Here is a 25,211-nt window from a genome sequence, read left to right on the forward strand (position 1 = left end):
ATTGTTTCGTATTGTTTCGTAATTGTTTCGTAATTGTTTCAAAATTGTTTCAAAATTGTTTCGTAATTGTTTCGTAATTATTTCCGTATGTCTGGTGCAAGTTTTATAGTTGTTGTTTGTTTTATCAGTGATAAAAAATAAATTATCACACCAACAGTCAACAACAGAGGGAGAGGGAAGCTTCAGAAGTTCCCCCTGTCCCATTTGGAGGGTTTTTTAGCATATTGTGCAATCGCGTCCGCCATTAACGAATCAATTTGTAATTTTACAAAATTTCGTATATTTTGAACTTTTTAAAAAGAAAATTTCGGAATTCTTTAAAAATACGAAACGCAAGGACCCCCCTAAAAACGAAATGAGTTTAGAACCAAATTTTTCCGTGGTTACCCAGGCCTAGTAGCTACAACTGAGAAAGAGGATTAACTGGTTTAATTTAAGGCAGTGGAATAAAGGTTTTCAGAGGGTTTGGAAGGTAACGAAGAGGGTAGCACTGCAGATACATCCCAGGATTTACAAGAATAATAGCTAGGGACACCAAAGAGGGATGGGCAGGTTTTTGGAAAGGCTTACAATGTTATTTTCCCCTCATTATGGCACAGAAGCTTTCCAGATTTCAGCAGATGGGTGAAATGAAAAGATATTTAGGTATATATCAATGAATTATTGGAAGCGAATTGCTTTTTCAGTGTGAAAGATCCTAAACAAAGCATTTATTTTCTAATGTAAAGAAAATACACAGAGATCCATATGAAGCTAACCTCAACAATGGCAAAACCGTTATTTACTATATATCTTCCAAATTTACCATACTATTTAACTCAGTCCAGCCCTATTGTACAAGTATTTCTCAGGATGTAAGGTTAGAGATATGAAGGATGAGATTCAAATCTCTTCCAAGATCCACTATGTTCAAAGGAACTAAAAGCCAAGTATCTCTTACAGGATAGCAATTATGAACAGCTCAATCCAGCACCTAATGAATGCATGACAACCATCGTTGTCTTTTTGGGTGGAGAAGAGCACTGGCACATGGCATCAGATTATAAAGAATTCCCAAACTAAACCTTTTTTTTTTACTATTATTTCCGTAATTGTTCTGGGCTAGTAGGTTATGGGAGTAGTAAGACAAAAGCAAATTTTCACAAGTTTTTCATGTGTGTATAGAAACATAATACAGAGACATTACTGAGGAGGTGTACCAAAATGGTTACAATATTTTCTGTTGAAAAAAAGTCTTGAAAATTAATTCAAAATATCTCCATTACTTAAAAAATTACAAAATCTGAAATAGAAACTATTCGTACATCTACCTTGTAGAGTGAAAGCAGCTTGGCACAACTTTAGTTGTCATGGCTCAATGTTACAGAATTATTAGGGCTGCAGTTTTACAAGGACTTTCTGTCCAAGAGTGCTGGTGCTTCACCAAATTACAATTCCCATTGAGCCATAGATATGACAGGGCTGTCAAATTGCATTGATTCTATAATGAAGATGCACCCTAAGACCATTTGATATACAGTGGTCCCCTGGATATGCAATTAATCGATCATGGATCGTCATGACCCATGTTTATTAAATGGTGGTGATGTGAACAAATATATGCTGAAATGTCACTTAATAATATGGGGTGTGAACATATCACACAAAACGAAGAGCATGATATGGAAGAATTCTAGGAATCTCAATGGAATTCTGAGAATTGTTTTCCCGCAAAGCAACTTTTCTGAATTCCAGCATAAAACATTGTCAAATGTATTGTGCAGTCGAATGCTGGAGAGATGCATTTTTCTGTTTTCAGATTTTGATCAGGGCAGAGGTTTTCCAAGTTAGAACAAAGTATATATACTTAGATTTACACAGAATAAGCTAAATTACTGATAGTATCCCTTTACTTATTAGTCACTGTTCTTTGTCTTCCAGCTGAAAAATATGAGGCTGACATATGTCAAGAAGAACATCACTGAAATATAATGTTGTGCAGCTTTTGCCTACTTCCTCATTCCTGTGTTTTTGAAAATTATCCTGCATAACTTTTGGAAAAATTGTAGAGTTTTCTTCAAAACTACTTTTCTTGCAAACCTCATGGGGTTTTTGGAGTGTGGGAATGGGAAAGGGGAAGAGAAAAAAAAACTACAATTTTCAGGCAAAAAAATCAACATGTAATTTTGTGTTGGATACCTTCCTGAAACACCTCAAAGTACGTAAGCGTGGGTAAAAATTACATAGACTTTTTTTCTCTTGCAGCAGAGAGAAAACAACAATAACTGTTTGTATTCATATGTAAGGAAGACATAGTCAAAGATGTTTATCTGTGTAACTGATTGGATCTCACTAACTTGCTTGCAAAGGTATCAACTCAGGGGCCTTCCACACAGACCTATATCCCAGAATATCAAGGCAGAAAATCCTACAATATCTGCTTTGAACGGGGTTGTTTGAGTCCACACTCAGATAATGTGGGATTTTCTGCCTTGATATTCTGAGCTATAGAGCTGTGTGGAAGGGCCCATAGTCTCAGTGAGCTAGGCACCTGACACATCAAATTGACTCAGAAATTCACTAAGATTCCTGGAAAATTCAATACTTGCCCTTAAATTGGCAATGGAGGCAGCACCAACAGTTAAGATACTTGGGAAGTAGAGGGACATTAATATTCTTTCCTTTTTACCTACCATGTCATTGTGCTAACAGCATATCAAAACAAAAGAGGGCTGATGAAATTACAGGGAGAATTACGAAGTCAACAAAAAGAAATGCTGTTCCAAAATTGAGGAATGCATAAAAACAATGCAAAAATTGTGCAAAGATCTAATCCTGGCAGTTCCAACACTCTCTTCACTCATGCCAGAAGAAACAGGCAAACAACATTAAAGTTCAGTATTCATTTTAGTATTTGCAAGTTTTCTATATCTGTAAAAACAAAAATGCATGGTTACTTGTAAAACCTCATTTTAAACCTTAAAGAAAAAGAACAGCAACTCAAGCCTTGCTGTATTTTCCAGATTCTTACCAATGAATCAGGAAACTCCAGTAGTCTTCATTAAATCCTCCATCTACCCCTGGTCTTCAGACTCATGTACAGACATTCAATGTGATTCAGTTCCCTAATAGGTAACCTGATCAGGTTAAGATGCTTTTACAGCTCTTCTGCTGCAATAGCAAATATCCTGGTGGAAGTGCCTGATCTCATGCTGAACCATTATTATCTCCCTAGCCAACTTTCTGTAAAGCATGCCAGGACAGCCTCCTCATCCATGACCTAGAACTTCAGTTGGGCATAACAGAAATGAAGTTTAGGCCTTCAAAGAAAGAGGGCAGGGAACATTATCAAGGGAATGTGAACACAGCAAATGTAAGGGCTATATGTGTGATTGGATTTCAAGGTTTCATTCTGTGCTATACTGGACTGAAGGCAAATTTCATTGGGGACAGAGTTTTTCTTTGGGGGAAATGTCCTTACTTAAGACCAAATCCACAGCCGCAGGACTGCAGTCACTAAAATACAACTCCAATCTGGGAAATGGAACCTGGACTTGAACCTGGAGTTCACATAGGGTTATTTGTTTTCTTCGTTCATGGAGAATTTGTTTATGTAAAGGGGCATTATGTTCTGTGCATATCTCACAGATTTTGCTGGGTAAAGAGAAAGAGGAGAGCTTGGCTTTAGACAAGATCTCTTGGATAAGAGCTGACTTATATGCAATTGTAGAATTAAACTAGGTTAGTTTCAGTTGGTGAGTACAGCAGATATGAAGAAACTGCTATGAAGAATAAGGAAGACAACTTGTCCTTTTGATCCGTCTTTCTTGACTGGTCATGCAAGGAGGCAATGCAGTTAGAACTCAGCTGCAATGCACTATTAAAGCATCTTTCTCAAAGAGGGAAGTTTTCAATCCTGCTTAAAGGAAGTAATGGCAGAACAACTCCTTAAGAAGTCCTCCCTCGACCCAAACAACTATAATTGACAATTGCCTCCCAACTCCAGGCATTCTTCAATGATACAAGTTATCGAGATCAATTTCAAATCAACTTCAGAGCAGGATATAGTGTTGAGATAGCTATAGGCTACCTTAGTGGATGATTGCTGCCTGGGCATTGACAGGGGGAATGCGTCCCTGCTGATGCTTTTGGATCTTTTAATAGCATTTAATAACATTGACCATGGTATTCTGCTGGAACACTTGAGAGGGTGGAAAACTGAAGGCACCATTCTTCAGTGGTTCCAATACTATCTCTCAGGTGGCTTCCAGATGGTGATACTTGGGGATATCTTTGCCCCCCCCCCCCAAAAAAGGGCCATTATATGGCATGTCACAAGGTGTAATTTCATCTCCACTGCTGTTCAAAATCAACATGATAACAAGAGATGATTTGGAGGAATGAGATGTGTTTTATCAGTATGCTGGTGACATCTAAATATATCAATCCATGTCTTCAAAAACAGCCTCAGCTAAGGATAGTGTATCTCCTTTGAATTAATGTGTGAAAGAATTAAAACAAACTGAAGTTACGTCCAGACAAGATGGAGGTGCTTACTGTCAAGGATCCTAACCTGGACTTAGAGGTGTGTCAGACAATACCAGATGGGCTTATACTCCCCCTGTGTTCACTGCTTTTGCTCTTCCCTTCCATCTTGATTCCAGGATGCAAAGATAATAGAAAACAGCAGGTTAAAGCTTCAGACTTCTGTCTTTCCTCCCAGCACTCCCAAATCGCATTGTAGCAAGATGACAGTAGAGCGGAGTGCAAGGCATGACTGGAAAAAGGCAGTGCAGACAGGTCAGTCTACTTAAAGGGCTATAGAAACCTGACCTGAAGTAGTAAGTGTTGGTCATTTCGTTTCTCAGACAAATGCTGACCAGCTGCACAAAAGGAGATTTAAACTGAGACTAGGAAGATCAAAAGAAATCCCAGTTGAGATTTCTTTTGAGACAAAGAAACAGCTAGGAAGCAAAGAACAAGACTTCGCTGTACAAAAACAGGCTGCTCAATTCTGCTTCCACAGAAGCTATGTGGGAGATTGTGGGAAGAGGAAAACACTCTTAGTTATTTTTTAGTACATTTGCCTTTTATCCTGAACTGGGAACATAATCCATACATCATGGAGATAATTTGAATTTATAGCTCTACAAATCAGTTTTTTTTTAAAAAAAATTACTTTGTTTTGCTCCAGACAGATTTAAAACATATAAGGTCAAATCAGGACTTTGCAGAAGTGGAACCTTGAGCATTTTAGAGTGCCTTGAAGACCAGCATTGTATGCATACTTTCAATGTATTCTCTGCACTAGAGATTTAGAAGAACATGGTAAAGAGCTGGACTTCTACGTTTTGCAAACACCAGAAGTAACTCACATTAATCAAAGGTATTAGAGATGGGTTAAAGATTATAAGAGATGTTGGAATTGTAATAAGGACAGATGTTATTTCAAGTAGTGTCTTTCAAGAGGACTGAAAGAAAGAATATTTTACTGAAAACAATGTGTTATGTTGCTTTGGGCATATTCAAAACAATTCATTTAGGTGGAAACTATATATGATCTAAAGGTGACAGATTTGGTTTAATCCATACACACGCACACACATAACACAGTGTGAGCAATGTCCACTGGAAAGAGAGCATACAGGAACATGACTGATAAGAATATTCAAACCTTTTGCTGTGCTAATAGCTTTGAGATAAAAAGAGATGACACCGGGATGCCATTGTTAACGTGCTTTTAATTTTCATATTAGGAAATATGTAGTACTGATGCTCATGGCCTAGCCCAAACACTCTCTACTTGATTTATTGCCAGAATCCTTTAAAAATGTTAAGCATTCATACTGAACACTACAAATACCTTAAATATAAAAGTTTTACAAGAATGAGCCCCAAAGAGGATTACCATGCCTCTCAGCCAAATTCTAGATTTTTCTAGATTCTACGCAACAACAACAAAAAAACTTTATTTATATACCGCTCTATCCCCCCGAGGGGACTCAGACCGGTTTCCAAGTAACATCATCAATACATACAAAGTAAACAACCTAAACATAAAATTAATAAGACAATATAAGCACAAAAAACACAGTAGCACATATTTAAAATAATCCTGCCTGTTCAAGGCAATTTAAAAGGCTGGGCCAAGGCTAGTGCAATTTGTAGAGGACCCGGGAAATTAGGTAGAGTCTATGGCTGTTCATTTCCTGGGTCTAACAGGAGGAAGTAACCTGGGTAATTGGTAGAAAAAGATATGGCCATGTTCAACAGTATCTGGGGCTGAGCTAGAACTAGTTGCACACTGCTCAGTGTGTGTTTTGGCCACAACTTTTTAAAAGGAAGTCTGTAGACCTTCTAAAAGGTAATATATAGGACATTCTTCTGTCATTTTTTTCTGAAGGAAATAAGTCCACCTCTGCCTTTCAGGCACAAAAGGAATGCAAGAAGTGGAGGAGGATGCATTCTGAAGGTGCAAGGAAAGACGGAGAGCAATGCATTGTGAAGATGCAAAACAAGTCAAGGAAGGAAGAGGGGTGGAAAATTCAGCAGTAAAACCAGAAGAATACAAAAAGAAAGAGAGGAGTGGATTGTGAGGGTAAAAAGAAAGACAAGTGAGGGAGCAAAGGGGACAAGAGAAAGAGCAGTGGGAAGTGTGGTATGCATTGTGAAGATGTAAGGAGAAACAAAAGAGGAAGTAGCCAACTGTGAGAGAGTCAGTGAGAGAAGTGTGGGACAGATGTATTTAGAGAGTGTAAGGAGACATAAGGGAATGTGTAGGAGCAACAGGAGATCAAACAGTGAGAGTAGTAGAGCAGAAGCAGCACAGGAAAGAGGCACTGCAAGAATGCAAAGACAGGTGAGCAAGACAGGAAGAGTGACAGGGGGGCAGGTGGACTACCAAGAAGCAAGGGACAGACACTTCACAAGAGCACAAGAAAAGATGAGGGAGAGAGTACGAGTGACAGAGAGAGCAGCAGAGTACAAGTAGATAGGGATGCAATGGAGAAATGCATTTTGAAGCATCAAGATGGGGCAAAGGATGAAGTAGGAGGGATGGGACAGTGAGTGCTATAAGTGGCAGAGTTCACTATGCAAGGGATACACCGTGAGGGTGAGAGATGAGGCTAGGGTAGAGAGGAAAGAGAGAATAACAATGCAGCTATCCATACAAGGTGGAAAATGTACACGCTCCTGGATTTTTATGGGGGGCATCCAAATGATGCCACAGGTAAAAACAAATTCCTTTGGCACAAAGCAGGAAAACCCTGCTTTATGCCAAAGTAATTTGACAGCTTGAAAACCCGGGTCTTTCCAGCTGTGGGCACTGTGTATTGGGCCCGGAGATCACATGTGCAACTTCCAGTCCCAATCCACACAGCTATCTCAGGATTTTGGGGCTCTTGGAGTTCAAAAAACCCAAACAGCCCCCACCCACCTACAAAACCCCAACAAAAAGGCCTTACAAAGAAAAAAAATAACTCGCCTAAGATGACATTTCCCTGCTGCTGGCCCTCTGGTACGCATAGCAATGATGTGCCATGAGAAAGGGGAGGAGGAAAATCGCTTCTGCTCTCCTTCTCCTGGCGCGACATTTCCATGTGCCAGGAGAGGGCTGGCAGCAGGGAAATGCCAGCCAGGTAAATTATTTCTGGGGCTTTTGTTTTGTATACAGGTGCCCTACTGGAAGGTCTGGCAGGGCATCTAGACACCCCCGCACCAAGAAAAGCATGAGCTTTCTGGGGTGCGTGCGGTCTGTCCACTTTATGATCATCTCCCTAGGTGATTGCCAGGATTGTTTTCTATTGAGTCCCCAAGATCTTGGGTTGGAGAAACACTGCCTGAATGGCTATGGTCAGAGGTAACAATTTCTTCAACAATAGTAGTCTGGATGTCTGGAGTCTAGGAGTCTGGTAAAAACAATTATTTTGATTTTTCAAAAGACATGTTGCATAGATAGATTTCAGTAAAACTGAATTTTCCCTGCAGCAGTTCAGTTAAGGGTACACACACATTGTGAAGTCTAGGATAAAGTGTGATGATACTAATGCCCAGAAATAACTGGATCCACTTGTCTCTGGGAGGTCATCAGGGGTATACTGCTTCTATTTTGGAAGGATTCATTCCCATTTCCTTCAGAGAGATTTGGTGCTCAAGGAAATCCACAGCTGAGAGGTCAAATGAACATTTTTCTAACTTGGCATAGAGTTGTAATCTTGCAGTCATTGGAGAGCAGCTTTTGTTGGACATCATGAACTGTTGGTTTGCGGTGTGTGTGTATATATAAAGAAATCATCTAGGTAAATGATAACAAACCCATCAAGATAGTGTTTGCTGTTCATGAAGTGTTGGAAGCATTGCATGAAACAAAAGACATGGCTGAAAATTCCTAGCATGTGGAATGTCATATTCCACTCATTGTCAGTTTTCATCTGGACTAGATTATAGACCTCATAAAGGTCTAGTTTTGTGTAGACTTTACGCAGACTTTACGCAGCTACTCCAACAGTTTTGGTATCAAACAGTTTGGTATCAAAGTGGGTATAGTGATTTGGATAAGCGCTCAGAAACTGTTGCACAGATGAAGTGCTCCACATTTCTTCACAAATAGATGAAAGGGCTAGTTGAAGGGGCCAAGAGTTTGATGACTCCACAGCATAGGTATTTTCCAAGAAGTCCATCAGAGTGGCATATCTTAGCTCTGATAAGGAATAGACATGACCTGCTGGAATGAGGGCTATAAGGGATAGATTAATTAGTGTGTGTGTGTGGGGGGGGGGGGGAGCCAGTCTGCATCTTTTTTATCAAAGCCATCTACAAAGTGTTCATATTTGGTTGGCAATTTGACAGAAGATTCTGCTGACTGAGTCTTAAGCTGCATGAGCCCTTTTTGGCAGAAATTGCTCCTGGCAAAACTCAGATGTGAATCATAGAATCATAGAATCATAGAATCAAAGAGTTGGAAGAGACCTCAAGGGCCATCCAGTCCAACCCCCTGCCAAGAAGCAGGAATATTGCATTCAAATCACCCCTGACAAATGGCCATCCAGCCTCTGCTTAAAAGCTTCCAAAGAAGGAGCCTCCACCACACTCCGGGGCAGAGAATTCCACTGCTGAACGGCTCTCACAGTCAGGAAGTTCTTCCTAATGTTCAGATGGAATCTCCTCTCTTGTAGTTTGAGCAATAACTCGCTTCTGGACCATGCTATGGAATCATACTAGGTAAGAAAAACATCCCCAGGACCAAGGAAAATTGAGGTATGTTTGCCAAATTGAACCAGACATGTTCAGTATGACCCTGAATCCCAAGTTTCATGGGTCTGGAGCATTGTAAACAGCTATCCGTGTAGAAGAAAGAAGTAATATACGTGGCAATGGACCCCGTTCCCTTGGCAGAGGCAATGAATGCATTAGTTGGCAGTTCCTGTTCCTATACATCTCTCATTTCCCTCAGAAAGTGAAGCAGCAGAGATTTTGACCAACAAGAAGTTTCACTGAGTCAGAAATCTTGTGACTCACTCCCAAGTATAAGAATGCATTTGTGACCTCTTTATGGGTGGTTTAATTTGATAATTTGATACATTAATTTAATCTTACTGCAGTCTCTCTCACACACATATAGCTTCATACGTCCTATAGACTCATTCTTAAATTATGCAACAAAATGTTAGTTTCGTCAATCTTTCAATTACATTCTTGTTTGTAAGCAATGTATGGGAGAAATATGACAACCATTTGAGAACCGAGGAGAAAAGTGTTTCTAAAAAACAGAATTGATACAGTGTCTCTGAGACTCTCATGTGTGACATTGTTTTTGTGTATGATATGATGGCTAACTAACTACACACACACACACACACACCAACAATTTATTTCTATGAACAGCACTAAAAGACTATTATTTTTAGTAGTTGATTGGTCTTACCTCCTAACGATGCTTTTCTTCTTGCATGTTGAGTATTTACAATAAATATGGAGAGGACAGGACCAAATTCTGAAGCCTGTTCTTACTGTATGGTTATTGCACTATGATTCCACTTTAATTACTATGGTTTCATCCTATGGAATCATTGGATTTACAATTTAGGAAGTGACATTTACAATTCTCAGCCAGAAAGCTCTATTGCCCCAATAAACTACAAATGTCATAATTTCATTGGGTGTTGCCATGGAAGCGAAAATGGAATCATAGCGTTATAACTCTGGAGTGAAAGGGTCCCTTATGGCTCCATCTCATATAGCATTGGTTACACCCCACTATGAAGATAATATATGAAATCAGGTCATTGTTGCAACACTACATAATTTCTTACTCCTCTCCAGCATTTGCGACTTCGGCAGATCTCTCTCTTTTTTTACATGACAGGGCTGTCCTTGATAGTTTCATATAAATCATGCCTAGCCACAGTAAGAGCTTTAATGCTGTGTTCAACTATAACTTGGGATATTATTTGTATAGACTGAGAGAATGAATGGGAACAGAAAGCACAAGGTATCTCCAAAACCTATTCCTCTTAGATGCAATGACTACTTACTGGGAAAAAATTGAATTACTGGAATTAAAGATGACAGTGATTCACAGTCTTTAGTCTACCAAGTGTTTTGGACTTCATCTCCCAGAATTTTTGATAGTTGTCCAAGTTGGACAGAGTTTCTGGGAATTGAAGTGTCAACCACCTGGAAGACCAAAGGTTGGGAACCACTACTTTAGGCAATCTGTCTGTTGTTCTAGGCCACACCATGGATCTGAGGAAGTAGGATTAGTCTATGAAGGCTTATACTACCACTTCATTCTCTCCCTTGAACTTTCAGACTAACAGAGTTATGTCTTTGAATTTTATCCTCTCTTACATGATGATTCACTGCTTCATTTCTGTAAAAAATAAGCCAGGTTCACATATTAGTTTATTATCCTGGCCTGTTACCTGTTAGTAAGCCATAGTTGACCCATTCAGGAAGAAAGGGGATCTCTGCTTAATGCAATCCAAAAAGAAAACTCTGAAGAGAAAACTAAGGTGGAGGAAGTTCAATGACAACATATTGTGCATTGTATGGATTCTTCAAGCAGTACTATTTGGCATGTACTTATTGTTTACTGCATGACACTTACCAATAGTAGTAAATAAAAATCCATTTAACATTGTCTGTTTTAACTTGGGTCAGAAATGAACCAAGATTAGAACAAAAACCTATTCTAGCCATGTAAAGACATATAGATGAGGATAAATAACGTTTTCTACTTATTTACATTCTTAGTTGAATGTAATCTATAAAAATGGATTGATGTGAAATTAGTGCAGAATAAAGGTAAAAAAAATATGACAAGTGTTAGTAAAATTGACATGAATATTTACCTTTTGAAGATGAGCTAAAACGTTCTTGCTCTTCAATGAATAAAATGCACGGAATGATGGGAACAAAAGAAAGAAATCAGCAAATTTAAAGTTAGACAAAAAGGTGTTATACATGAGAATGAGAAACGCTATTGGTATTGTTGCAGCATGCATAAAATTAGTGTGAGAAAACTTGGATGGCAAAACCATGGTAAGTAATAAAGTCTGAGGCAGATACAGAGTTAGGCATGCTGAAATCAATTGAAACCATCTTCAAAAGCACACTAAATATTGCTCTAAAAGGAGAAAGATTTGTTTGATCTGAAAAGAAACCCGAGTATCTATATTGGTGTAAACTGTGATTGGCAACTTTTCAAAAACAAAGTTCAAAGTTTGTAAAAAACGAAGGTACATCTCAATGACATGTCAAGCGCTTAAGAAAACAACTTGCAGTGTAAAGGTTCACTAGTGTGAATAGATGTGTTTTCACTTTTCAGTTTTTCACATCATCATTTGAAAATTTTTATACTAAAACAAAATTAAAGTGTTTTATGTATAGGTTTGAAACACACATTGCTGCAAATATGTCCTTTTAATCCATTTCCATATTAAGTGTACTCATGTATTGGACTTAATGAGACCAGTATTTCACAAATATGTGACCATTTCAGAAAGCACTCTCCAGTTTACTTCAACACAACGAAAACAAAATTTGCATTGCAAAACAATGGAAGCACACAGTCACACACACAAAGAGTAAAGCACCCATGGAAGTATGGTAACAAAAGACTGAATTGATGTAAAAATATTTAGTGACTTTTAAAGTAACAATTATCATACTTTTTACAACCCCCTTACAAACCCCTTCCAAAAATAGTTTTATTTAAAATTTTTACTCCTTTGATAGCACATATTCGCTTTTTAAATAAGTGCACCTATATGTGAATATATGTCCCCCCTCCCAGATGTTTTTTCATACCATGCTCACAATGAATGTTAGTATAATCTGAAAACAAAATACCAAAAGGCACTTAAACAATGTATTGATGTGAATAAGAAATAAGTCATCTTAAAAAAATAGAGTTCTTCCATCTGAAATCTATAATGAAGACTATTTAGATACGGTTATTCATATTGTTTTTTCAACTATTGTAGTTCTATAGGGAATTGCATTTCATTCTCTCCAAATCAGAATCAACTATTTTAAACAAGCCAAATTACATAAAAGAATTAACACAAAGACACTTGAATTTGAACAATAAAAAAATGATTTTTCCTATTAAGAGGCTAATCTGAGACATTCCTGTCAGAATTCTTATTCTGATAACTAAATCAATACAATGGCCCTATATTTCTATATAAAACATTATGTAGCCACCTAGGAAGTGGACACATGTCCGCAAAGAAACAAATACTCTTCCATTACTGACTTATGATATTCTAGAATTATCACTTCATCGTTATTATCTACAACTAACACAATTATATACCTTCAAGAAAATGTTTGTATTTGAATAATATGGAATAAATTTACTCACTGGTTATGATACATCTGTTCAATCAGAGTGATATTTCGAAAAGTAATACTTTTTCAAATGGCATGTTTGCTTGTGTGCTAACAACTCAAGACGTTTAAATGCATTTAATTCAACACCATTATAGAAACATGTTTGAGAACCTCTTTAGTATCATCCTATAATATTGATGCAGGGAGAAGTAGTATGTTTGAAAGAGATAGTAGTAAGAAATTGTCATAACCCACTTGCACACAAACTATAATCTTCACATGATACATTTACATTCCATAAAAATTAATTTGATTTCAAATCAAGTCCATGCATAAATAACAAATAAAAAAGTGGAACCCTGGTATTACAAATATCTGCAATCACACCTTGGTGGTCAAAAAGTTCAAAAGAAGTGCAGAGATCCATAATGAATAATAATGGAATAATATTCCCTATTTTTAATGGCACACTTTTTCTAAACCCTTGCCTGTGTTTAATATCTTTCACATTTTTCAGCTCCCCAATTCATACTTACAGTGTTGCACGCTCTATCTGAATATGCAATAATATAATACTATCTCCACAGAGTTAACTACTACAGTATGCTACAAAGAACTACAAATGTCAAAATAGATCAAAATGCAGAGGCACAAAACTGAACAATTTACTCAATTCTTCACCACTGATTTAATTCAAAGAAAAGCATGTCTTATGACCACATTTTACCATCAATGACACTCTTCTGATAGAACAATTAGTATAGACCTAACCTATTTGGATATCCACACATCCTTTTTGTTCATATCAGCCAAGAGAAAAGTTACTTAAGAATCAGTTTCTTCAGTTTTGTGCAATAGAAGCATTACACTATTGTGTTCATGTTTCCTTATGCACCCCAAAGTGTTGCATTTGTGATTAATTATACATGAAACTATTCTTTGTCAGACATCTAGTGAAATGTAATGGGAAAATAATACTAAATCAACCATTCTTGTAATGACAGATCAACATGTAATTCTGCCAACATCTTTATAGACATGCCTTACTGAAACTCTCCATATTACATTTGTATTATTTGGTTCTGAAGTTGTTGAGTTTTTCAAATATAATTAAATTTCTCCTTGATTTTAACATGGGTGTGCTGCTATAGAATCTATATGTAAGGATTTATTGAAACGTATATCCCCTCAACCATGCATAGATTTCTCAGTTTCTATACTTTCATCATACATACATCTAATACTAATAGTTATAGTTACTGAAACTAGCCAGATGTCTTTTCCCTCTCTTAATTGTGGAGAAATTATTCCTGGCCCACAAAGATACTTCATGAAAATTCAGTTCCATCGAGATCAGAGGCAATAAATGTGTACTTGAAATTTGTTTTCTGCTCTGGAGATCTCAACATTGTTGGCTTCCTAGCCAGAAGACTGCTAAATGGAGTAATGTAACAGCTGAACAAAATCACACTCAAACTCATTTTATATATGCAGTTGGGTTAATGGTGTATTGATAAGAACAACCGATTGTGAAAACAGGGTGAACATTAGAACCTCTGAAGATGCTAGCCACAGATGCAGGTGAAACACTAGGAGAGAATGCTACTGGAACATGACCACACAGCTTGAAAAACTCACAGCAATCCAGGGATTAAAGCCATGAAAGCCTTTGACAACAAGGTGAACATGCTATTCAATATAATCATTAAATTAGACACTTCATCAAAGGTTCCATCCATAGCAGTTCATTGATTTTCACTAGTGATAACACTGTGTGTCTACTAAGTAGGTGGGGTAAACAGGGAATGTACTAGCTAGATGTATGGATCCACATGGGTTACCACCAGCTGTAAATATGCACCACATGAATAGCACCTTTTCATAGAACAATCTCATCTTTCAACAAGAGAAAGCCAATATGGTTAGAAACCAGTTAGAAAATCTTTTCCCAGGTTCACCTGACTAAATTTCTACCAACACGGTAAATGATAATTTCAGTGTATTCAAACTCTAAGACCAACCATGCTTTGTTTATTGATTGCTGAAACCAATATAATTTTCTAGGTTTATTAATCTACATTACCAAGTTGTGTTGATATCATTTGAACTCAGATGTTATTATTCCAGCTTGTTATTCAGTAATAAAAGATCGCATGAAAGACTCTTCATAGCCATGAAAAATTTACTTCAAACCACAACCTATGCCCCATTTTGGTTGATCAATAATACTCCTATTATATTCGGTCAAAAAAGTTATGTATCAATATCCACAAGGTTACCTCTTCCCCTCATTCTCTTGGTCAGTTTCCACAGTGACAGTCCTAAAAAGTACAATTGGGTAAATGGCAATTTACCTTTAAAAATACAATGAGACCCTACTTTACAATAATATGAAACAAGAAGGGAAATATTTTATGCATCAAAATGATAAGCATAAAATAGAAACTACTCACATGAAAATAAATGTATGGAATGTGGAACAAGTCTCCAACATGTATACATTATTATTGTTATTATCATTGCTGTTGTTATTATTCTTATTGTTTGTAATAGTTGGTAATCATTCAGTAATCTATTTTACTCTCTTTATTCAGTAATGTATGGCTCTGATTCACAACTGAACACATTCTCAACACATGCTCATATGTCAAAGGATGTAAGACATTGATTTGTTCTTTCCATTCTGAATTAACTTTATGTAAATAAAATATAAATAGTCTAACAACACGTATGGTTTCTAATGTAAACCTAACCAGCTATCCATCTAAGTAGGCAATTCCACCTGGCCCTCAGTAATCTGGTAAATATGATTGAAAACATAGATGTTAATACTTGTTGGGTAATAAGAACTATCCAGTATCTCCCAAACATCTCAGATTTTTTATAGTAGTGTGTTGCTCTTGCTTCCCTTGGTTGTATATTTTTCCACCTTTGCACTTAACCACTGACATGCTCAGAAAGGGATATTATTTGTATAATTCACATTTCTGTCAGCAAATTATTATAGATAGGTTCCAGCTGGCAAAACAAAATTAATGATCAGTGAAGAAACAGGATGCTTTAATATTTATCATCTTAATCTGATTTTTTTCCAAGAATGTACAAGATCACGAGTTTCTATAACTATCTGCATAAAAAGATGTTAATATGCACGCATGAGCAAGAAACACAAGATATAGTTCTTAAACAAAACTATGCTATACTCAACTGCTCGTTGCTATCTTGCAATCCACTTTTGTAGAACAGCATTGCTTTATTGGTAGAAAGTAATAAAGCATTGATGATTCAATAAAGCAATGCTTTATTGTAGAAACACATAAAGCATTGATAAACAAGATCGAGATGTTTCTGTAGAGGAAGAGGAAGGAGGGAAATGAGCCTGAGATTTTGAACTATAAACTTCTCATTTGATACCTTGCTCTATACTGCCACTCCTGACAGGGACTTGCGGAAGCTGCCTCCCCCTACGGCTGCTGAATGGGGTGTCTGCTGGAGACGACTGCATGGGACTTCCTGGTTGGTGCATTCTGCAAGCAGAATTGAGATTAAATGGGATTATGTAACAAACAGCGGTACCATGAGACATTATAGATGCTAAATGAAATACCATTGTTATAATATCTACAAAATGGTGAATAAAGATCTTGTCTTTGTATTTTATTTTTATTTTACAAAAATATTGATTAGCCCTTAGGCCACATCACAATTCCAAACCAAACAACAAGGCTTGATAAGTCTTAATTGCACTCTATTTAAGTTAAAATAAGACACTTGTAGCAATATAGTAAATAAATATAAGATATGATAAAACTGATAAAACTGAGTATACACTCGAGCTAGATTCAAACAGCTTGATACAATGGTCAGATATGGGAGATTAAATAGCATCCCTTATAATGAACGAATTCGTATCTGTGGAGCACCTGAAATTGAGGATATAGCACACATATTATTTGATTGTTAATTGTATCAGAAGGTAAGAGAGTTCTACTTTGGTCCATATATTTTCTCTTTGTACATATGTCACAAACTATTAATATCTGTCCTATTCAGAACATACTCTTTTATTATGTTTAAGTGTATACAATTTAGAAAGCATTTTAAAACAGTTCCTTTTGATTCATTAAAGCGAGAATAAAACAACACACTCAATTACAGATACATTCATTACTAAAATCAATAAAAACATCTGTTTCAGTATAAACCTAGAACACAAGGTTGTTTTTATTTGGACAGCTGCTCTACTCCATCCAAGGACCTCATTACACCAGAGAATGAATCCACTTTAAATCCAGTTTCTGCCTTCTGCAGAATTCTGGGGTTTGTAGTTTAGGGAGGAGCCTTTAACAGCCCAGCAGGAGGCAGAAACCAGATTTAAAGTGGATTCATTCTCTGGTGTTATGAAATAGTAAGACTGGATCACAATAGCCTGTGGGCACAAGTGAGATACACTCTCCTCCTGATTTCCTTTGTTAAAATATAAATACTGGTTAACATCAGAATTATAACATTATCAATGTATGTCTTGTAATTCTTTGGAGTACCTAATAACAGAATTTAAAATCTATCCAAGGTATCACCAATGAAATTCAAATTTTCTTATTCAATTGGAAGCAACCATGCTCTCTTCAATACATTACCAGTATAAAGTTACAAGTTTGGATAATGTTACAGAACTAGACAATATTATATAGGAAAACGGTTGTAAATCAAGAGTCAAAGAATGTTCGCACATCATCAGCTGTGACATCCCTTTTAGGATTCAAGTATGTTGTTTTTGGTTTGCATGCATTTCCCTCACATGAACATTTTAACTTCATGGCTTGAGTGAATTAAATTAGTATTTCTCTTTTCAGTGTTTCCAGAAAATGTCATAGGCATTTCAAGTATGTGCGAGACTGTGTCACCGAAGGAGAAATTACTACAATAAATTGGTCATAACTGAAACAAGGGTAAATCAATAAAAAAACGATCAACTGCATCTCCTAAGAGGGGTATGTCTCCTTTGTCCCTGCATTATTCTTGGCATACTACTCACTCTTCCATATATATGTGATAATCCTATCTAGATCATAATAAGAAATCTAGAATTATGTGGTGATTTCAACCATCATACTCAGTATGAAGAAAATGCATAATGTGAGAACGTGCCCTTTTAAATAGATTGAACAGGCTTTGATTGTACTGAAATTTTCAAAAGAAAAGAAAAAAATGAAATATTCTGAAAGCTTTCAAATGAATGCATAACACAACAAAACAATGGGACAAGCAGATTTTCAACTATTGCAGAAAGCTCTTTTGTATGATTTCAACAATGCAGGTTGCAGAGATAGACTGAGCAGAGAATATGAGAAAGGTGTAGATAACCATAGGAGGGAAGAAGATTGTACTGGGGTGCCAGAAGGAGTGAATGCACTGCATGTACTCCAGAAAGTACACCATCACATTAACATTTGCTGACCCTCCAGGAGTTAGATCATATACAGAACATAATGGTTTGACACTAGAATGCTTACTCAACCTTGAGTGAGTGTGATGTTTTCCCCTAGTAATGATTGGTTGAGCATTGATTCTTGGGGTTTGAAGTCCCTGTCTAGTAACACAAGCTAGTAGAACTCTAAAACATTACGCCCAAAAGAAAATATTGATTCAATCATTAGCTGCATATAGATTTCACTCACTCAGGTGTATACATATACCATCTGCCCTAGCAATATAATCCATCATTCTCTGCCTCCAAAATATTCATTAATCTCTTTGTAAATCTGCTTTGTAAATTATCACATAGCTACTTTATCATTCATTACAGAGAAAGAGATTTGGAATTTTGGAGCTATTAAAAGAACTGAGATAACAACTAGTTGAGTATCCCTTATCTGAAATGCTTGGGACCAGAAGTGTTTTGCTTTTTGGATTTTTTAAATTTTATTTTGGATCATCTGTATTTGCATGAATGTACATAATAAAATATATTGGAGATGAGACCCAAGTATAAATAAAAAATCCATTAATGTCTAATATATACCATAGCTTGAAGGTAATTTCATACAACATTTTAAATAATTTTGTGTGTGAAACAATGTTTGTGTACATTGAACAATCTGAAAATGCAAAGGTGTCACTATCTTAGCCACCATGATGAATAATTTTGCATTTTGGAGTATTTGGATTTCAGAATTCTGGATAAGGGATGATCAACCTGGAACGTCAAACTTCCTCCAAGTTAAAATGAATCCATAAATTCCTTGTGCATTTCAAAAAGTACCATAGTAATTGAAAAAAATATATTAAAATTTCTTAAAGCCTCTCTGTAGGATCAGTAGGACTGTATATGCTAAATCCTAAATCCAGTTATGGAATATTGGCTCTAGGTTATACTAGACACTATTATGGGTTGCCATGATATTGTCATTCTTGAGTAGGTACTCTCAACAAGTAAACTATTGGTTTCAGGCCAGAGAGTGAAAACGTATCATTATTAACAGCATGGCTGTTGCATAAGGTCATTCCAGCTGGTTGTTTCTAGTTACCTGGAGAACCAGATGCATATAAAGCTGGCAACATTATATGCCACAGTTTTCACAACAGGGAAAAGCAATACATATGATAACCATCCGTTTGTTACTTGCCAGGAGTCTACAGGACATTAACTCTGGCTTGATTTACACTGCCATATAATACAGTTTGGAACTACACTATATGGTCAGTATAGAGCTGTATAATAAAGTTTAATTAAACTACATTATAAGGATCTACACTCACTATATAATGCAGTGCTTAACCGATCCATATAAAGTGTAAATTCAGTCTCTGTCCCCAAGCAGTTAGAAGCAGGCCACTGTATAGCTTATCATAACTCAGTGGTAAAAGGCTGTTCATAGCTTTGCCCACTTGGGATTAACCTCTACCATGAATACAAGCAACTTATTGTTTGAAGAGACATATTAAGTAGGAGAAGAATTTTCTACTGTAGAATAGGAGAAAAAAACCTCAATGGAACACTATTTTGGGTGAATTTCTGGTTTACTAAAGTGTTGACCAACTCAGTGAAATAGTTTTATTACTGCAAAGCGATGCACTTGCACACATGAAGTAAGTGTCTGAGCAGTAGGTGAAAAAACTGAGGCTTGTGTGGGTACCTCCAAGTATAAAGGAATATAATATTTCATAAGGCATCTGTATTGGAAAGAATAAGCACTATGAACACTCCAGGTGCTTATGGTTTGCTTCCAGTAGATGGCTCACTCCTCTAGCCAAAACTAGCATCAATTTATTCTTAGTGATTATTTGACAAGAAGAAGAAAAAGGAAAGGGGAATTTTCTGATTAACCTCAGCTTGACTTCAGGTCCATTGTTAAAAAAGTATATTCTAATAACAGACCTAATGGGCACTTGAATTAAGGACTTTAAATTTGCTCAATTCAGTAATTAAGTTACATTCAAACCAACCTTGTTATGTTTTCTAAAGCAGCACAACCTGAACAAATGTTCTCTGTCCTTTCCAAACCCTTCCCAAACCTAACCCCAGAGCGTAATTGCTAATGGCAACAGGATGGGCATTTTGGGCAATATAACAACACTGCTGGAGAAGCATCTTATCAGTTGGAGAAACAGCAATATGGTACAAGGAGAAATGTGCCATTCTGATTTCCTCCTTAGAAGGAGAATGGGAAAAAGTTTTCAGTTTTCATTTAATAAGAAGGAAAATGAATTGGTGGCAGAATCAGAAGTTAAATTGATACTATGGGATATCATCCTGTTATACTTCTTTCAAAAGGTAAAATGCCATCCTTAGGAACTAGATCTAATCATCTATTAAGATGTACTTAATCTGTAGGAATTGAGAACTTGAAGATTATGAAGAATATAAAATCAAGACCACAATCCTATAACCAGGGCCGTAGCCAGAAAAAAAATTCGGGGAGGGTTGACAATTTCGGGGGGGGGGGTTGAAAATTTCGGGGAGGGTTGAAAATTTCGGGGGGAGGGGTTGAAACTTGCCTCCTAGCTCACGCTGAAGCAAAGAGCACAGCAGAGGGCAGAGCAGCCTTCAATAGCCTGTAGTTCCACCCCTGTCAACCACCTCCACCAAGTCTGGCCTCCTTAATGAGAGCATTCAACACACACACACCCAACTTGGTTGCTTCACTACATCGGCTATTGCTACAAGTAATGACAGTGTGAATAAATTGTCAATATTTGCTTGAGATAGTGCTTACAGTTCTGGAGGGACTCTTAATTTTTTGCATCTCATAGACTTAGCATGGGGATTTGGTTAACCAGTTAAAATTCATGAGTAAACCAGGTTTTTTTAAAAAAATCTGAAACATTTCGGGGGGGAGTTGAACCCCTAAAACCACCCCCTCGCTACAGGCCTGCCTATAACTGTATTTGTCCGGCAATATGTACCACTGAGCAGCACAATCGATTTATTCAAGTATATTTATTCAAAAGTACTGAAAGTGTCTCTTGGTACAATTAGAAGTAGAAATCACGAGGACAGCGAGTTATTAAACAGTAACTCAGAATTCCTCACCATTGGCTGAGGTTCCATCTGCATTGCAGAATTAATGCCATCAGATACAACCCATCTTTGTATTTGAATGTTTCTTGCTAAGTGTCTTATGGTTTCCTCCCCTCTCACCTTTTTATTATTGTCATTGGCTAATGTATAGTTTCTTTCTCAAATTAGCATGTGCATTTTTCATGGTGAACCCCTACCCCATCCCCACCAAAATGTTCATCATGACTTTAGGATCCTCTCGATCTCTCCAAAAGGCTTATTGAGATCACTACACATGCATTGGATTTCCCTTTTCACCATAAACCAAATGCCATTTTGAACAATATTACCTGGTAGAAAGTAAAATAAAAAAATAAAATGGTTTTATATCTTTATAAGCAATTATTGTTTTGGTTAGATAGTTGGGGTTTAACACGAGGAAGTGCACATAATTCCAATCATGTGCCTGAATTATTCTTGAAGCACGTGGTTATGGCAGATTGTAGAATCATTCCTACCTTTCTGTTTCTGAGGCAGAGACTTTCCTAGTTTGTTTTTGATTGCTATATCTTTCCACCTTTCTGGAATGCCTGTGGAATGAGATGCCAAAAAAAAAAAGAAAGAAAGAAAGAAAGAAAGAAAGAAAGAAAGAAAGAAAGAAAGAAAGCAATCCAGGAATTACATCATGTAACTCAAGCAAAACAAACTAGCAGATGGAAGTATCAAAACTAGGTTTTATGAATGGTTAATGAATATGCCCTTTCAAAAAATCCTATCCACCAACATAGTGAAGCACAGAAAGCTTCACTATGAACAGAAACAAAAAGCTAAATGACACCTCTCTTTGACATTGGTTGTTTCAGGTCTTTTGAATACACTTATACGTGAGGGTCAGGCATTGGTGGCCCATGTGGGTCTTACCTTACCATTTCAAAATGAGGTCCTGTTCAGCCCCAGCTTGGATTACAAGTAGCCTGTGATGCCAAGAAACTATAGACTCCATTCCATAGTAGTACTTAGCATAAAGTCTAAGGATTTAAGCACATTCCTCTTGGTGACTAGGTAATTGACTACTTTTGTGTCTTATCTTCAAATAACAGAAATATAGAAAACATTGTCCAATTAAATGTTAAAAAGTGTGGGGGAAAAACACTTGTGAAATTCAAACTAATGTGAAATTCAAAAAAAGAGTGAACCAGTATTTTTCAGTTATTTAGGCCAAACACTACTAAGGTTGTAACATTCCAGAAGAATCTATCACAGAATGCTTGCACACAAAATGCCCCAAAAGCTTTAAAAGTTGTTCTTGGATGATGTTGTTAAATGATGGACCCAATCAGGAGAAATCTCCCCCCCCCCCCCTATGGTTCATGTTTTTGCTTACTGGTAACAATGCAAACATGCATTTGAGAGCATTTGCAGATCTTCTTAGACACAGGGCCAGAAGTGATGGGTCAGTTGCATGAGCTTTACAAAGCTGAGCCCAAAGTACTGAAGAGTTAACCAATGCTACCTTGGTAGCTTCTCAATGGCATGCATTATTTCCAGGTTGCATTATGTGGCACCATGTATTGATTACAACATGCCATGTATTTTTGCTGGTCAAATGGTAAAACAGAAAGGGTAGGTAGAAGATAAAATCCAACTAATTGGGGGAAAAAATCTGTCCACCACCTAGTTGCAGTAGCACCTTGTGGGTTCCATGTCCTGTCTCAATTTAATCCCGATCTTCAAAAGAACTATCCAAGATGCTGAACCCGACCCCCAAAATACTTTTAATATGTTGGATATCTTCAGATTACAGATTCAAACCCAGGGGAAAATCAGCATCATAATCACATGCAAGACACCAGCTATTTCAGCTCGGTAATCAGTTTATAATTTATTTGATACCAAACTGGCCACAAGAACCCAAATTAAAATAGTTTATTTTTGCTAGGTGAACAAGTTTCAGGATTTTTTAAATTAGCATTGTTTTATTACCCAGGTTTTTTTCATTCTGTACTGACATCCAGAACAAGTTTGTCATAGGTTCAGACACCAGAAAGATAGTTGATGAGAACAGATGAGGTGCCAATAGGCTGTGTTAATGTCATCTCTTTTACACTTGAATCACAGCACTCCGGTTTGAAACAACCATTAGCATATGTAGGATATGAAAGCTTGCAAATATGTGAGCAACCAATTTGGATCAAAGAAACATAACAAGGAAATTTGATATCTATTTGAGCATTTTGCTGCTTTAGATTCAATGAGGATGATGCGATGTAAATATCTGTTCATGTCATTATAGGTCTAATGTGAACATTATGCCTCCGTATAAAGAAATAGTTTGAATATCCATAACGCTATTTCTCAGGGATTTGTAATGACCAGATCATCTTTAGTGTACTAGGTCAGTATTGCATTTTTATTGTGATTCACAACCCTACATTCCCTGGCATTAAGCTACATAGAGTTTTTAGGATAGTAATTCATGTCCTTATACATTGTATGTGTCTTGGTGCATTATCAAAAATTTGTGAACTGAGATCACCAGGACCCAAATCACCAGGCCACAAAACTCCACAGTAATTACTGAAATTACTGGTGTCCTACTGTTCGATCCAGAAGGAGAGTTCAAGTAAGAACTTTTAGGATGCATTTAATGAGTAATTAAAATATATTAATGAATTTAATAAAGCTGATGAAGCTGAATACAATAAACGTGGCCCAAAAACGTATAATCATTTATAATATAATAATCATAATAATATAATAATGGTTTTAAAACACTATTTCACACTTAATGAACATCACACTTCAAGATAATTTAACAAGGATACCTCTGTGTTTCTTCTGGATTAGCACTTAGGAAGTTTAAAGTATCTTGTTTTGGAATGCAAGACTCCAGCGGTGGTGTGGCTCTTCACAAGTATTGGAAACATGGAAGTGAAAGTTCAACAGAATGGATAGAAACAGAATAGAAACAGAGAGATGGTCACATGCAGTGAAGATGGAGGCATGCAGTCAAGATATTCTCTATGACCCATGAACATTCCCATATTACATCCAAGGAACATTTATGAAAAGTTAAAAATAATATATGATGTAACAATAATAACACAAAACATTAATAAAGGCTTAAGACAAGAATACATCATCTGATATAATGTCTTCTTTTCCATATGTGGAATGCCCTCATCGGAATGTTTTATTTGGTACCTTCTTTCATTATTCCTTCTTAAAAGCTGGTGGAGATATTTTAGGAACTAGATTTTCTAAAATATATGTTCACTACATTTTAATACATTTTTGCTTAGACTGTGCTTCAAAGTAAATGTAATACTATAAAAATTATTGAACATCCCTATCATGTTTTCATCTTTCTTTCATTATTAGTTTGATTGAATGCAATTTTCCTGCTTCTTGGCAGAGGGTTGTATTGGATGGCCCACAAGGTCTCTTCCAACTCTATGATTCTATCATGGTTTTCCCGTACCTTTTGTGTATTACAGTATATATGAACGCAGTTTTTGGATGCTGATAGAGTATGTTTTGTATTGTCACCCAACAATTATATTAAAAATTCTCAATGGTCCCTCGTGTCCAGGCTACCTGAAGCATCAAAGTCTCCCACACTAGGCTGCCTGGTCTTTGAGATCTTCAGGCGAAGTCTTTTCCTGGGACTCACCCCCCATGTAGCCACAATTAGTGGGGTCCTCTAAATGGTGGCTCCTGGGCTCATCTGAAATCTCCTTTTAAAGGAAACTAGGTTAGTTCCACCTGTTTTGTCCCTCCATTGAGAAGCAAATATTTTTTTATTCCAACAGACTTTGGGGAACTGGTTTTAAGGAAAGACATCTAAGGCTGGATCTACACTGCCATACAATACATTTTGAATCTGCAT

The 25,211-nt window shown here is 36.8% G+C and overlaps 1 protein-coding gene across 49 annotated transcripts in view; it reads right to left on the reverse strand.

Moving 5' to 3' along the window:
* Window positions 1-25,211, reverse strand: part of RIMS1 (regulating synaptic membrane exocytosis 1) — a 291,550-nt gene that overhangs the window by 48,112 nt on the left and 218,227 nt on the right. For 24 of the 49 annotated variants that reach the window (XM_060752859.2, XM_060752857.2, XM_060752858.2 and 21 more), the window contains 4 exons: window positions 24,148-24,228; window positions 21,841-21,912; window positions 16,234-16,346; window positions 11,334-11,363 (listed from right to left, as the gene is read on the reverse strand). In XM_060752859.2, the coding sequence (XP_060608842.1) occupies window positions 11,334-11,363; window positions 16,234-16,346; window positions 21,841-21,912; window positions 24,148-24,228 (296 nt within the window). The remainder of the gene's footprint in view (window positions 1-11,333; window positions 11,364-16,233; window positions 16,347-21,840; window positions 21,913-24,147; window positions 24,229-25,211) is intronic. The other 25 variants (XM_060752890.2, XM_067467911.1, XM_060752901.2 and 22 more) reach the window with 5 other exon arrangements.

This window comes from Anolis sagrei, chromosome 1, assembly GCF_037176765.1.
Source record: "Anolis sagrei isolate rAnoSag1 chromosome 1, rAnoSag1.mat, whole genome shotgun sequence".
Lineage (NCBI taxonomy): Eukaryota > Metazoa > Chordata > Lepidosauria > Squamata > Dactyloidae > Anolis > Anolis sagrei.